The 16,604-nt window shown below is 35.9% G+C and overlaps 1 protein-coding gene across 1 annotated transcript; it reads left to right on the top strand.

Moving 5' to 3' along the window:
• Positions 1-498: 498 nt before the first annotated feature.
• LOC127963450 (sodium-coupled neutral amino acid transporter 3) lies at positions 499-16,484 on the top strand. The gene is made up of 16 exons (XM_052563374.1): positions 499-713; positions 9,558-9,696; positions 10,290-10,359; positions 10,473-10,588; positions 10,764-10,837; positions 11,288-11,380; positions 11,556-11,637; positions 11,869-11,951; positions 12,123-12,181; positions 12,380-12,496; positions 13,145-13,224; positions 13,471-13,571; positions 13,780-13,904; positions 14,162-14,306; positions 14,603-14,700; positions 14,817-16,484. The coding sequence occupies exons 2-16, from the start codon at positions 9,638-9,640 to the stop codon at positions 14,919-14,921; spliced, it is 1,407 nt and encodes a 468-aa protein (XP_052419334.1). The 5' UTR covers positions 499-713; positions 9,558-9,637; the 3' UTR covers positions 14,922-16,484.
• The last annotated feature ends 120 nt before the right edge of the window (positions 16,485-16,604 follow it).

Raw genomic sequence — 16,604 nt, 5'->3', positions numbered from 1 at the left:
ATTTACATATAGCTGCTATTTGATTCAGAAATACTCTTTACACATTGATCCGTAACAATAAATAAATGAGTAGCCTAAATATCACAAGACAATAAAATTTTGCCATTAATCCTCCCAAAAAAAAAAAAAAAAAAAAACCTTTCAGGCAGTTTTTTGAAGCCTGACAATTGTTTTGTGTTCCTGAGACCAAAATGTGTTTTATTCACTTTAAATCTTTAATCAAGGCCACAGTTTGCATATACATTGGCCTACATATACTTAAATAGTACATTGCATATACTTAAATATGATATAGTGATTAGTCATGAGATATAAAAAAAACAATGCATTTGGAATAGTTGCTGCAGTTAAAAAAGTTGGTTAAAAATTACTAAGTCTGCATTGTTTTTAGTCCAGGGCTAAGTGAAAGAGCCACTGTATGGAAAGCTGTTGCCTGCATCACCAGAGTGGCTCGAGCTGTACGTGACATCACAAGTAATTCGAGACTGCACTGAGAAGCTCCCTCCCTTTCAAGTTTTTTTCCTCCATGTGCTTCCCACCCTTGCCTTACTCCCTTCAATAGAATCAAACTGTCCCTTCATTCTTTCTCTCTTGGGCTCTACTTAAATCTTTTAACATCTGGGATAAAAAGCAACACCTCAACCAAGAAAAGTTCTAAGGGAATGCTTCACCAGCACTGCCTTTGAGAAAACAACAACAGCCATTTAAAAAGGGTGAGAGAGTCTTGAGTATTTTCTTTTCTGAATATCTGTTGTATTACTTGAGCGCATGGTCTATTAAATCAAACTACTGTTGACAGGAAAGGCTTAATGGCTTAGGAGAGTTTACAGCTTTCATTTAGTTCTATTGCAAGTTTTTTTTTTTGTCATACAATTTGTTCTTTGATTGCAATTAATTGTACTTTCAGGTCGTTTTTTATAAGAATAGTGAGGTACAGTTTGTTATTCTTCTCAGTGACCTACAGTGTTGTGAAGAATATGGCTATATATGACTTAAGATAATAGCATGTGTGAGTTGCAAAGGAAAATCTTTCTATGCACACTGTACATGACGTTGTGCGAGTATCATATGTCTAATCGCAGGACTAGAATTAACTCGAGCCAGATATAAAAGGCCAGTAGCTGATTTGGACTTGCATGGACTAGGGATGAACGATTGGAAATAGACGGCAGTATATATGTTCTTATGTCTTTTACCATGTCTTCAGATGTTTTCTGTTGACTGGGAGCAGTCTGTATACACCCAAAATATCAACAAAAATGAACAAGTCACTCTCTCTATGTGAGGTTGTTGTTTAGAATAGAATTTAAGCTTGGAATGTTTCTTTTAGCTAAACTCCCAAGACCATGTAAGAAAATCAACCTGATAGGCATAGGTTGAATATAAACTGTGTTTACATTCTCTCAGTTCTTCAAATGCTCCACAAAGTTTTCTTGATCAATAAAACAGCATTATATACTGTTTTGGACTTATACATTTTAGACTAAATTGGGACTTTAAAGAGCTCAAAATATCTAAAAGATTCAAAAATGTGTTATGCAACTTGTAAGAGTACACCCAATGCATTGTGAGGAGTAGGCCAAGATTTATTCAGTTAAAGCTCTTAAAGAGCAACAAGGTCATGTATTCGGGGACCAGAGACATCAAATTTCATTTAACTTGGTAACATCAGTTTGGTTATTCGTTCATTTATTATGTAAACAAACACTTTTATTTTGGATGTGATTAGTTGTGATTAATCATTTGACAGCACTAATATTTATACATTTGTTGGTCATAAAATGTAATCTGATCTTGATCACAAGCGTACACACAAGCTAACAACACAAATATAATATTTGATTACGAAACACATTCCATTATACATTCACAGTGCTTTGGAAAAAGTAAGTTAGTTGTTACTACTTTGATGACCAATAATAGCTTTTTTGATAGTTTTTCATGAATACCTTGTTTTTCCGGAACAGTTTTCTAAAGAATTGCCCACTGTTCACTAGAAAACTCCTCTAGGTTCTGTACATTCTTTGGTTTGATACAGTAACTGTATGATTTTGAGATCCATGTTTTCACTAGGGACCAGCGATGGATTCAACAACTACACCACTATTAAAAAAAAAAAAAAAACATTTACTGATGCTCAGGAAGCTTTAAAAACTTTTGGAAAATGATCAGGAGTAGATTGTTCTTACGAACATGAATGAAACATCCATATCTCATAGCTTCTGAAGGGCAATACTAAATGAAAACAAAATAAGGAAAAAAAAACACATTATCAAATGATGAGGATCATTGGACATCGTTTGGATTGGACATCGTTTTGACCAATTTAAAACAATGAAAGAAAAAAAGAAACTATTCCAAAGATTTAAAATACTTTTGCTTGTCACTGTGTGAAAAGCAGTATGTCAGATGGGTAGGTTTTTCAAATACACATGAAACAGTAGGTGAATAATACTCGGATGTTTACCCGCTGTGACTTTGAATTTCACAACCTGTGGACACTTTGTTATCCCAATGAGGCCATGTGAACTGTAACTTTAAGTCATCTTTTCAAATGCAATTCAAGACAAACTGCAGTTGATATGTGGTTCATCATGGTTAAATTGTACTTGTTAACTCCCGAGGGCATTATTTTGGGGGTTATTTTATGTTGCATATAGCGCTCAAAGGACAATGTCAACAGTGCAGATGTAATATGCTGGATTGTTTTACAAATGCATAAAAGCACATACTTTATCAGTGATCAAGAAGTATATTCCTCATTGAATTTTGAACGTATTTTGAAAGTACATGGTGCTGAACACAGCAGGTTTCATTGTGCCTTTTCCTTATCTGCAATTTGCTGTCCAAACACTTAGCCCCACCCTAAACTCATGCCATTGGTTGTGCTAATGTTGCTATGTCAGGTTAGTCAGGATGCTTAACCAGAATGTATTGGTAGCATGTCAGTAGTAAATGGCTTATTTATAGTCTCTGCATATAAGAAAGTATTTCATCGTTAACTTTAACTTAAATGTTGCTTAGTGCTAAAACTGGAGCACCAGTATTTCGTCCAATGAGAACCACAAAGAACAACAGCCCCTTCTCCCGGTGTTTAATTTTATGTGCCTGAGATCATGACTTCATATAATGTCATTTTGCTTACTAATTTTAGCTGTTGACATCAGGTGAAGCATTTCCTGTTTGTGCTGTAATATTTGAAGCACATAAAGTTCTGTGGCTATAGTGTGAAAAAAAAAACATCACTGCTAACACACCACTGATATCTGAAAGGAAAGGTAGAGGAAATCATTATCAGGTGGAAAATGTAAAGGAACGTGCTCGATTTTTTGAATGGGCGTTTATGGCACAATGTGCACACCGAAGTTGTGACCCACACAATTGATAAACCTCAAGAGGTTTCCGTAGATCTTTTAAACGGATGTCCTGGACATATTAAGTATACATGGCCATAACAGGGAAATGAGCCTGCAGAAAGATCAGCGAGTTCATTGTGTGGTCTACAACAATGACCAGACCTGGCTTCTTACTTTGGCTTCCACTCTTTGAGGCTTGTGGGTTTTTAAAAGGTAATTCTGATGTGGAAAATGCATTCTGTAAGTACTATTCTATTAACAAAAATTACTACGAGTTCACTCGAGCCTGCATTTTGGCACACAGATGTATGCGGCCTTTGAGGCGAGGGGATCATATCATCTCCTGGGAAAGGCTCTGGAAATTCAAGTATGGGCAAGTACACTACACTGTGTCTGCCAGAAAAAGAGCATTTGAGCACTCTAGCCAAGGCCTTAAAATGGATAGCAATATTGTGAGATGTTGACTTATAGGGAAAGAGAGTCTATAGAGAATGAGAGTGGAACGACAGGAAATGGATGGAGGCAAGAAGAGGAATGCCAGTGAAATGGGTGGAGAGATGGTGGTTGAAGATAGAATAGAGGGTGGGATCTGCTACCATACTATCCACAAATATTGCTGCAATGTAGGTTTTAGTGTGCAAATGTGTAAATAATATATTAACTATTATAAAAATATAAAATCTTATATTTACATTACTATTTAGAATTTAATATTTACATTAGAATTTAATATTTACATTATTTTCAAGTAACATACACTAACATTAAACAGCTTGGGGTCACAATGAATTTTTAATGTTTTTGAAGGTCTTTTATACTCTCAAAGTTTTCATTCATTTCATCAAAATACAGTAAAATCAATACTATTGTGTAATGTTATTAATATTTAAAATAGCTGTTTTACATTCCAGTATATTTTAAAATGTCATTTATTCTTGTGATGGCAAAGCTAAAGTTTCAGCAGCCAATACTGCAGCCCCCAGAATCACACAATCCTTTAGAAATCATTCTAATATTTATAATGAACCAAATCTGCTTAATAATATCCAAAATTGTTAAAATGTTTAGTTTATGATTTTATTTTTATTGCAGGTAAAGATATTATTTTACCTCATATAGTTATTTTACAATGGTTTTCAAAGATGACTGATGTCACAAAAGCTGTCTACCTGTGCCTCAGTTGGTTATCTTAAAGAGCCACACAGATGGGAAATCAAAAATTACCTGTATTACAGTGTATGATGTAGCTGTCCATCAGTGTAAACAATGTGCAAAGTCATTAAACCAAAAAGTACACAATTTATAAAGTTATTGGCTTCTAAAGTAAGGAGTCAACTCTGAATCGCTGAAACGAGTCGTTATAGATTTCAAATATTTTGCCCATCTCTATGTACGTCACTAGAAACACTTTGCATAATAATCTCTGCCTACCGTCTTGGGAGAAACGGGACTCTGATTTGCCCCATCCCCTCACAGACGCTCTTGTTGGTGTGATAGCATCATGTCGAGGAGACAGTGTGTTTTTAATTTGTTTTATTTTCACGGCCAAAAAATGAAGATCAGAAGAACCAATGGCTAAAATTCATTTTTACCACAATACCAGAGTAGTACAACAAATCCCTTTTGTTGTGTTCACAACATTTCACTGATGACTGCTTTTCTAATCTCGGTGAGTACAAGGCGGGATTTTCAAAGCGTTTGGTCATAAAAGAGGGTTCATTACCAACTTTATTTAGACCAACGAGCATCTCCAAATCACAACGCGAAGTATGATTATGAAGTTATGTGTTTGTTTTCTCCCGAGCGTCTTCTCAGTATGTGTGCTGTCTGCAGCCTTTCTCTTTCACGTCTCCCTTCATTATATCTAATGTGACCACGCCCCCGCACTGAACGCACTATTCAGATTCAAACTGAAGCGCGCGGCTTGAATACACCCACACAGAAGAAAAAGCAGCGAGACTGTTCAAGTTTTTTATTTTACTGTTTTCTTCGCGATGAGAGGAATAAGACATAATTCACCCCAAAAAGATGCTAACGCATTGTTTACCGTGAAGTTGTGTGCGGAACAACCAATCAAACCTGACTATCTTACTGTCTCTTTAAGAAATGTGATATGTTAAAATGCATTTTGCATTGTTTTCCCTGCAGTCCGAAAGTTAAGCTTTACTATATGAATGTTAAGTCTCAAGAATCTCTTAAAGAGGTCATATGATGCGATTAAAATTTTTCCTTTCTCTTTGGATTGTTACAAGCTCTTGGTGCATGAAGAATATCTGTAAAGTTGCAAAGACTTAAGTCTCAAATGCAAAGAGATATTCTTTATCAAAGTTAAGACTTTGCCACACCCCTAAAATGGCTCATTCAAACACGACCCACATCTCTACATCACTATGTGGAAATATTTGGTTAATGGCGCCCAAATGTTTACGCATTGAAAGAAGGCTTGGTTTCAGTAACCACAGTTAACGCTGAAGCAGCCATTTCAACTTTACTTTACTGCACTTTATTTGGCCTTCCAAAAGTAGATGCATTTAGGAATCTTTAAGATTATTGCAACAGAACAACAACGCATTTTATGGACGACCGTTTCATGAACCTAGGAAAGGAGGTCATTCTGATTTTGTTACTACAGTCTGGTGCTTCTGAATCAGTTACTGTATGTATTGTAAGTGTGTTTGCGTGTGTGTGTGTTTGTGTGTGTGTGTGTGAGAGAGAGAGAGACAGGGTCACACAGTTTGAACATTAAAGCATGTCAAAATATTCTGTTACACCAAATACACAAAATAATGATTTTTTAAAAGGCATCATATGACCCCTTTAAATTCAATTCGGCAACAGCGAGTGAAGGGTTAAAAGTTATTCTATGTCCCAGCACACCTCACCCTCCTCTCTTTGCCACCCTCCCCCAACTCTTTCTCTGTTTTTCTTTTTCGCCCAGCCCCTCAACAATATGTCTCTACAACCCACCCTGCATGTTTTAACTGAGTGCTAAGAAGTCTGAACAAATAACTCAATGACTCCCTGAGAGTGAAATGTTGTCTGCGCCAAGTAACATTTAGCATTTAAAAATCAGATCCAGAAGATTACCAACAGTCAACGAGTGCTGAGAAAATCAGTCAGTCTGGTCACACTAGTATTTCACACTTAAAGAGGCAGTTATTGGGAGTGGTGCTGGATACGAGGTGGTCGCGTCAAAGAGCGGTTAAAATCTCTTTCTCCTCCTGACTGTTGTAGGCAAGCTCCCTTCAGGGTGAAATTCTTGGCATATGCACAAGTGTGACATTTTGCAGCTGACAAATCTATAGGGGATTTTTCCAAGAAAAGGTTTTTGGTGTTCATTAAGTAAGACTTTGCTCAGTAGCAAAGTTGGAATCAATTCCATGCCTTTAAAGTCACTGATATTTGAGAAATGATCTTTTGTATGTGGTTTTAAGAGTAAACCTATTAAGTTAACAAAAGCTTCCCTTCAGGAATGTTGTCCATTTTGTTTCGGCTGTAGTTTACACATGACTCTGAGACTCATGACATTGATTTTAAAGCTCACACAATCGTCTTTGGTTAAACTTGTGGTTTGTGCTGTTGGTAACACTATGGTTCTATATTGTAAACAGTATAATTGTAAACATCTGACAGCTTACATGAAATAACACTTAAACCATTTATTAATATTCATTAATGTTCGTTTCTGAATATAGGCTTACTAATATACGATATTACTTTATATATAACATTACCTTAATATCCTGTAAGTGGTGTTTTCATTTTCGTTTTCATTTTATTTTGTTCTGTTGACAGTTTTGTTAATTTTTTATATTTCCTTTTCAACTATAGTTTATTCATCTATAGATATTGATAGTTTGATAGATAGGTGTATTAATTTGATTAATAGTTTTACTTTTAGGTAACAATAAAACAGATTGTTTATGATGTCCTATAATTGTACGTTCATACTGTATATTTTTTAGCTATATAGTTTCTACTAGACTAAATGATCAGGGTTTTAAACTTCTGTTAGCAGTTTTTAGTACAATTTACTCTTCATTTACATATATGAAAGTAAATGACAGTTTATACAATTATATGTCTTTCAGTAATGAGTTTAGGCAAGAAATAATAATTGTAAGTTCATGAAAAGGTTCTATAACTTTCCAAAACATTCTTCCACAATGCATCATGATTGTTTAATTTTGCTCACAGACATACATAAACATCACAAATTATGCAATTCTCCACTCCAGTCTGTAGATACTTCAGAATTACCATTCAGCCTGATGGGTTAGACACTTTAATGACTTTTACCACACGGTGTGGAATTTTGCCAGACCACAGTACAGAAGGTCAACATCTCAGGCTGGCAACTCAATGTTACATTTTATAAACTATATATAATGACAATCCATTTATCATTTGAAGCTAATCAGAGTCACAAGCTTTTAAAAGAGTTGTGTTGCTTTTACATCCATTTAAAATCATATTTCGATTTTCTAAATATGCACTGGACATTCTCAAAGCATATTATATTTTTAAATGTAATTCATTTTCATTTCATAAACCATATCTATTACAAGATTTCGTGTGTTTGAGGAAAGGCCAAAGTGTTAATCACCATGAGCTGGCAGTATGTTATTATTACAACCAATCTTATCAAGTTTTGGTTGTACAAGGTTGTGCTCGGAAAGCAGTTTGGGAACTACAGCTGGCAGACGCTGCTGGAAAGTTTCCAAACCTCCGAAGCCTGAGCCACGTATTCAGACTTGTGGCTGGATGTCACTGTGAATCTCATAACAGTAATTCACCTTGTTGCCTCTACCCACAGCATTTCTCAGGGTCTTATAAACATACTGATCTCATATTTGTTTACATTTTTCTGATAGATTTGCCCTGGCACTGAATTATTTTTTCCATTTACACTTTCTTACATGTTCGAGAAACTGTGCGATAATTCGCATTCACGTGGCAAGATACATTCTCAGTAGAGCTGTTTGAGTCACATACTGTTATGTTTGTTAGCATGAGACCATTATTCCCGCCATATGGAATAGATCCCACTGATTTCGAAATCTGAACCATCAGTAGTTTGGAAACCACTAGAGTTAATACATAACATACTAGTGTTGATTTGACTGATGCCAGTCATAATAATGGAGTAAACATTTCATTCAATATTGTGCAGACTGTAGCCACATTGCACTACACAATATTTTCAAAAAGCAATAATACTCTCTCAGTGATACTAAAATAACTCTGACCTCTAGTCCTTATAAATGCTAAAAGACAGAATATCAAAGGTAGCGTCTGTCCAGAGACTGTTTTGGCCACTCTTGTCAGTCAGTAAAGATTTGATGTATCGAAGCAACACAAAAACAAGAAGCATACTACTAAATCTTCTAGAGTTTCGGTCAACATTATAGTGTACACAATGCTTTTAGAGTTACGAAATGACTAAATGGAGCACAGAAGAAGTCCTAATGTTTGAGTCAAACACTGGAACAAGTTCCATCAGTGAATTCACACACCTAGTGAACGTCATTTTCTGACAGAACAATAATTTTCCTAGAAGTGAGGTGTTCAACATGCCTGTCAAATTAGTTCTTAAAAAAAAAGTGCTTTCTCAGAAGTTGTTTCTTTATGAATGTCCATTTACACAACTGAAAAGGCAAGCATCCAAAATAAACCCAGAATTACATAACTTTAAGAGCCGATCACAATAGAGGTGGTGGGAAAGAGACACATGGAGCTCATGTTTCCTAGAATTTGAGTTATATCTTGACAGCTCTCACGTCTCAGTCTTCTCATTGGATAACTTTAATGAAAATTATGAAAAAGACTCTAAATGTAAAGTGAAGAGTTCTATATGAACTGAAGTGTTCAAAAAGTGCATTTAACAGTCTCAAGTATCTGAGTTAAGGCTGCTCAAGAGTAGCGATTTTCATTGCAAAGATTTTGTAACATTAGAATAGACTAAGTATTAGTCGTAAATACAGTACTGTATATGCTGCTATAAGTGACATTCATTTTGTAGTAATTTTGTCTGTTTTTTTTCTTTTACTAAACCTGCCTTTTTGATTTGGCGTTTTATCAATGAGAACTTTCTACTGTACTGTTTCTTTTTTAGTAATTATTTTGTACTGTCTTATGAATTTTTTTTTTATTGTGCAGCACATTGGTCAACCCATGGTTGTGTTTTCTTTTTTCTTGCAGATCCCCTTTAGAGAAAACACTTCACTCAACACTTTACAACTTTCACTGCTCCAAAGAAAAAAAGAAAGAAAGAATACGTCATGGAACTTCAGAAGCTAACAAACGGTCACCACCAAGACTTTCAACATCTTGAGGAAGGGTATGTGTCATTTATTAAATTTTGCTTTCAAAACAGAACTGCTTATACGCTTCCCGTGTCACTAAATCTGTCACTACATATCTATTTTCTATTGGCCTGCAGATTCATGCTAAAAGCAAACACACTATTCGGTTGCCTCACCATCTGCTTTTCTAGAACACCGCAGTCATAAACAGAGTTACATTTATTTTAAGTGAATATTTGGGTGAACCTAAAATTAAACTAAAAGGAAAATGGGAGCATTGCAACATCATTAAAATATTTTTTCCAGGGAATGAGAAATGTAGCACCATACCACAGCATAGCTCTTCACCTTATTAGCACACAAGAAATAACCTTGGATTTATAGTCACATTAATGCATTCCATGCAGGTTGAACAAATCAGCATTATCTGTTCAACATCAACATATTAAGTGATATCATCATTGACACATTTCATTACATATAAACACTTTTTAATGGGTCTTGTAAGGCAAAAGAGTTACCTATGTAGTGAACAAGCAGGCTACGCCATCAACACTTACACATCAGACTTTTAAACTTTGTAGCATCATAACTGATGACCTGTGTGACTTTTGTCTATATGTTTTAGAGAGTCACCTGAACGAGAGGAGTTTTTACCACACAAGAGTGATGGAGAAACCCCCCCTCAGTTTACAGATGTGAGTGCAGAAATCAAGCTCATATTACTAAAGCAGCCAATCTTCACCAGTCTAACTAGTCGGTGGTTATTTTCCCCCACTCTTTCCCTTTTATTGTCTGTTGTTTCTGCAAGTTTGAAGGAAAGACGTCATTTGGAATGTCTGTCTTCAACCTCAGCAATGCCATCATGGGCAGTGGGATTCTGGGACTGTCTTACGCCATGTCCAACACTGGTATCATTCTCTTTCTGTGAGTATCCCAGAATGCACCTCAAACCCCCAGTTTCACAACTAGATGCAATGTAAGTGCGCCATTTGAATGATCTAATAAACATTATATAAATCTTTGATAATTTTTTGTACATATTTTCAACTACTGTACATGATACAAATCATAATTTATGTTTTCTTTTCTGTTTTAACAGGATCTTGTTGACCTTCATTGCTGTCTTGTCATCATACTCTGTCCATCTTCTGCTGAGGAGCGCAGGGGTTGTAGGTACGGCCGATTCAAGAGATTTGGTCATTATTTATAACGTTTGTGTTATAAAAATAAAAAGAGTCTTAAATTGCTTCTTTTTGTACAGTGGGGTTAAATGCCTCTATATAGTAGTTAAATGCTTCTATTTTGCATCATTTAAAAAAATCATAAAGCAATTTGAGTGAAAAGCTGATTTGAGAGTATATAATAAATAATTAATATAATAATATATACACATTCCAGAATGCCTTGTTTGTTGTCACCCTTTAGATATAATGACAATGATAAAGACAATTGAATATAAATGTAAATTTTTTTAACTTTAAATCTTTTTGATTATTTTCAGGTTAAATTACATTTTTAATGCCATATTTTCAGTGTGATGTCAGACTTCTGGACCCCACTATATATAAGGATTTATGTGAGTTCATCAGGATAAATCATTAAATTACTAACCTGTCTGTACAGGGATTCGTGCTTATGAACAACTGGGTAAACGAGCATTTGGACACCCGGGAAAAATACTGGCAGCTCTTGTCATAACAATGCATAACATTGGTGGTAAGTTAGAGTTTTGGGTCAGTTCTGATCTTATTTCCAAACTCCCTTCTTTCTCTGTATCTTCTTCTTTTGAACACTGTACCAGGTCCAGTTTTTCTGATTATGATTTATTGTTCTCCACTGAATAAGTATGACCAAACTGTGTTTGATGAATCCGTCTCTCTCTGTCTTTCAGCTATGTCTAGCTACCTCTTCATTGTGAAGTATGAATTACCTCTGGTTATTCAGGCTTTCCTTGGCCTTCAGCACAGCAGTGGGTGAGAAAACAATCATCTGCTGCTTATCCTCGTGATCTCCTAATGAGTCTAATTTCATCTAGCCAAGAATTAGATAACATTTTTGGGTCATCTAAGGTAACTGGAACATTCCAGTCTCAGAGCAATCCAATTCCTCCAACTTTTACTGAAATACACAAACATTTTCGAAGTTCCTTGCAGAATGTGAGTTGGCTGATTTTTCACTTTAACTTATTCTTTCTTTTTTTGAAGTGAGTGGTTCCTGAATGGCAACTATCTGATCATCGTTGTGTCCATTTTAATCATCTTGCCCCTAGCCCTGATGAGACGACTTGGTAAGCCATTCTGCTCTGTGTTTGTTGTGAAGCCATCCTTTTCTCATCCTTTCTATTTGCTTGTCACATTGCCAGTGTTCATAATATTGTCCTCTCAGAGTCTGCTTTGCTGAGTGATAATATAGTATAATATGAACATATTTTGAAATATTGTCTGTTTTTTTGTTGCAGGGTACTTGGGTTACACCAGTGGCTTCTCTCTGACGTGTATGGTTTTCTTCCTGATCTCAGTAAGTTCACTTAATGTTGTGGTCTGTGTCTGGGCTTTTTGTGAAAGCTCTCTCTGAGATCACTCAAAACATTGCTACTTCTCTGATAAACTCTTTAGCACTCTTCAATATTTCTGGTTCTCTATCTCCCCTCTTGTCTCATTTTTGGCTTTCGTCCTCTCCTGTTTGTCATTTTAACTTCACTCTTGTGTTACCTAGGTCATCTATAAGAAGTTCAACATCCCTTGTCCTTTTGATGGTTTCACCAACCACACTGCTGAAAACATATCTATGGATGGTGAATGTGAAGCCAAATACTTCACTATCAACCAGCAGGTCAGGAATTGTCCTTATCACTGCAAGAATCTATTCAGGAAGTCAATTTCTAAGTACCGTGTTTAAAGGGTTAGTTCACCCGCGAATGAAAATTCTTCCATCTTCTACTCACCCTCGAAGCATCTTATGTGTATGTGTCTTTCCTCTTCCTCGCAGTCAGCAGAAGTGAGAAAAAAAGTGTTTATTAGGTTTGAAATCCGGATATTAATCTTACAAAAACCCATGGATTTGCTACAGGAGGTTTTATTCACCCCCCGGAGCCATGTGAGGGAGATTTTATTACAGATTTGCACACTTTATTTCACATCTTCTGAAAGGTTGACAACAAAAACCCACTTACCCTCATTGAAAGGCTTGGAAGAACAAGGAGAATTTTTAATATAACTCCGATTGGATTATTCTGAAAGAGGAAAGTCACACATGATAGGGTGAGTAGAAGATGGACGGATTTTCGTTCTCAGGTGAACTAACCCTTTAAATCTTTGAGACCTCCACACCAGGTCAGACAGGAAATGCTTAGTACATAGATGGAAATAAAGTTACCAAGTAACAACTAATTTCAGTATGATGACACAAGTGTGAGACTGCCTTACTGTGAGAGATCAGGAACGGCCTTGTGCAATTTCAGTTACTCTGGTTGTTTTGCAGACAGCCTACACAGTTCCTATCTTGGCCTTCGCTTTTGTATGCCACCCTGAGGTGCTGCCGATCTACACCGAGCTGCGCAAGTACGTTCAGAAAACACATACTGCTCTCTATGAAAATATTCATGACCATTAATAATAATGGTGGTCACTGTTTGAAAACAAAACAGTTTGTATTTCTTTTGACAGACACTTATCATTCAAAACTTTTAAATTGTATCAAGACATTGGGTGTTTAAAAGGAAGATTCTCTATTATTTTGTTGCAAAAAGAGAGACAAAAAATTCAAAAATAAATGTCATTTTATGATTGTTGTTTTGATACCTCTAGTCCCACAAAAAGACGCATGCAGGCCATTGCCAACGTGTCCATCCTGGGGATGTTTGTCATGTATCTGCTCACTGCCATCTTTGGCTACCTCACCTTTTATTGTAAGCACTCTGGACTATAAATTACAATATTTGGCTAATGCTGCAAGCGAGGCATCACCGATGCTGTCTGGTTATAGGCAAGACTCACATTTGCCATAGTTATTTCAAAATAAACAAGTTTTAGGACCTGTAACTGTTTACCTGTGTGTGTAATTTAAGCACAGTCTAGAAATAATAGTTAATTTCAATATATATGAATCTCTGTCAGTAAACACAGAGGCAGAACTTCTACACACCTACAGCAAGGTGGATCCTCTGGATACGCTCATCCTGTGTGTGCGTCTGGCCGTGCTGGTGGCTGTGACTCTGACTGTTCCTGTTGTGCTCTTCCCGGTAATGAGACTCTTTATTGACAGAGTTACATGGTGACAACCAACTAGCTTTCTAAGTTTATATTTCTGAAAAAACAAAACTATGTTGTTACATACTGTCAAAATGAAAAGGGATACTCCACACAAAAATGACTTTTTGGACTATAATCCAGCACTTCCAGCCAACTGTCATATACTTGGTTCATGAGAGCTTGGTAAAGCGCTATGTCAGAAATATGTTTCAATTATTACTTTTTTTTTGTCATACTGTGTTTTCAGATTCGCAGAGCCCTCCTTCAGCTTCTATTCCCTGATAAGCCCTTCCATTGGGTGCGTCACATCTCTATTGCATTGTGTCTCCTTTTTGTAGTCAACGTGCTTGTCATTTCTGTGCCCAACATTCGTGACATTTTCGGAATCATTGGTAAATAAATAATAAAAATTGTATACATGCACCCAAAGAAAATACTAGTGCTTGCAATGCAGCTAAAGAACATTACTGTAGTTTTAGTTTAGTTGCAAGAAAATGTAATAAGCATCAAAATACTTATCACACACAAGTATTGGGAAAAATAATGACTGAAAGTGACTTCTGTGTAAGCTGTGCTACCTACAGTACATCTCTTTGACTACTGATTCTATTGACAGTTAGCAAAACTAATGTGACCACACCTTCAGCTTTTAGAAGTGACATTCATTTTTTTTGTTAATTTTTTATAGGTGCAACCTCTGCTCCAAGCTTGATCTTCATTCTCCCAGGTCTTTTTTACATCCGTATCGTTTCCACCGAACCAATGAACTCAAGACCAAAAATTCAGGCATGTCTTAAATTTTCTCTACATTTATAAATACATTTAAAGAGAATGCATTTTTATTATGGTTACCTGTTAGTCAGATGTTCGTAGTCATTAAATCTCCTGCTCTTGTGTTTCAGGCTGCCTGCTTCACTGCTCTGGGCTTCATCTTTATGAGCATGAGTTTGACATTCATCACGCTGGATTGGGTCTATGGAGAGAATCGAAGTGGAGGAGGTCACTGATCTTCAAACACAATACTGTAAGGGTCCAAAAAGCCTTCTTAGAGGAACATCACTACCCCTCTCCTGAACTTGAGAGAAACCAAAACATCACTTAGGCTGGACCCAACTCACCTCAGATCTGTTTTCCCACTGAGTAAGGAAAGGACTGATGTCCTGCCATCTTTAAAATAAAAATGGATAAAAATCCTATGATGTTTATGGTGGAGGATTTCTGGGGGACACAGAAATGTCACGCCAATTTGAGGCTGTTTCTAGAAAACGGGCCTCGTAACGATTAATGATACTTGTGTTGGAGATGGAAGTCCGCTAAATAGCTTTAAAATTATGCTAAAATATACAGCAGAAACCAAAATAAACAACTGGAGAGGTTTGTTTTGTCTGATGGATAGGAAACAATCAAGTTTGTCACATATCATCTGTTTTGTTGTCCTCATCAAATGAAAGCCATAGTCCCAGAGTGCAATACTAGGGATATTTAAATATATTTCCCTGCTTCAAATTGTTAATTAAAAAAACATTGCTCATGATAAAGAAATTCAATATCATCTCAAAATGGCTGCAGACCTGAACTGATTATGTCAGTGTCTGTTATATCGCGAGAATGAAATTGATGCTTTTTTTAAATTGACTAGAAAAAAAAAATTTCAGTTGAATTGATATAAACAGCACTTCAGTTGAAAACAGACAATCAGCTTTATACTGTTTCAGTTTTTATTTTAATTTTCTCTTTCTGTTGGATATCATATATTATGTCAAACAAATGTGAGGTACATACAGTTGCAGTATTTTGTGGTGCAATGGAGTGGAATGCCATTTATTGTGAGGAACAGGTGAATAGCTATGATAAAGGTGCTTAATTACATTGCTGTGATGCATATAATGATGCAAACAAAGCCTAACCTGTGAATTCAGTGATTCATGCCATATTCTCAATGATCTGTCAATCTAGCAACAGTATCTGTCATGAATTGCCCAATCCATCTCTAATTATTTTAATTAAGTTATATAGGAATTGATGTAAAAGTAGTTTATAGGCTGTTTGTAAATGAAAAACTATTAAATAGGAAACATAATTTTTTTTAGACCCCACTAAAAAGCACCAACAATTGCAGAAAACCCTTACACAACAAAATCAACAATGACTTTGAATGTCATTAAATGACATCTTTTCCTCCTGGTCCCCTGTAGACTGTGAGACAATGCAATGCTTGAATATGATCTCAATGCACACCCACTCACAGTATCAGATCATAGCTAATACCATTAAAGAATGGCAACCCCCCTCCTCTTCAAGTTCCCACTGTCCTGCAATGCCTATTTATTCTATTTTAGGGGAAATAAAAACTCTGTGTTTGTTTGTTAATTAGAAAACAGATGCCAAAATTGTATGAAGTTAAAGATCGACAGTTCCAATGTGAAACACAAATGCACCAAAGAGAGTAGGCAGTTGAACAAGTGCCTTTTTTCTACTGCTTTTACATTTGTTTGTTGGTTTACTGAACTGGCCTTTGACTTTGTCATACTTGCTGTTTTCAATAAAGATTGTGTGGTCAGTATTAAAAAGTGCAACATGTATTTATTTTTTTGTTTACCCCTGTAAGGACAGTGCCATTTATAATGTCTTTTTATTGAATCCCTTATGACATATGAAACCACTATATCAGTACTGACTTCTTATTGATC

The sequence above is a fragment of the Carassius gibelio genome, chromosome B8 (assembly GCF_023724105.1).
Source record: "Carassius gibelio isolate Cgi1373 ecotype wild population from Czech Republic chromosome B8, carGib1.2-hapl.c, whole genome shotgun sequence".
Taxonomy (NCBI): Eukaryota; Metazoa; Chordata; class Actinopteri; order Cypriniformes; family Cyprinidae; genus Carassius; species Carassius gibelio.
Note: the sequence above shows the minus strand (reverse complement) of the source record. Positions and strands in the feature narration are given on the sequence as shown.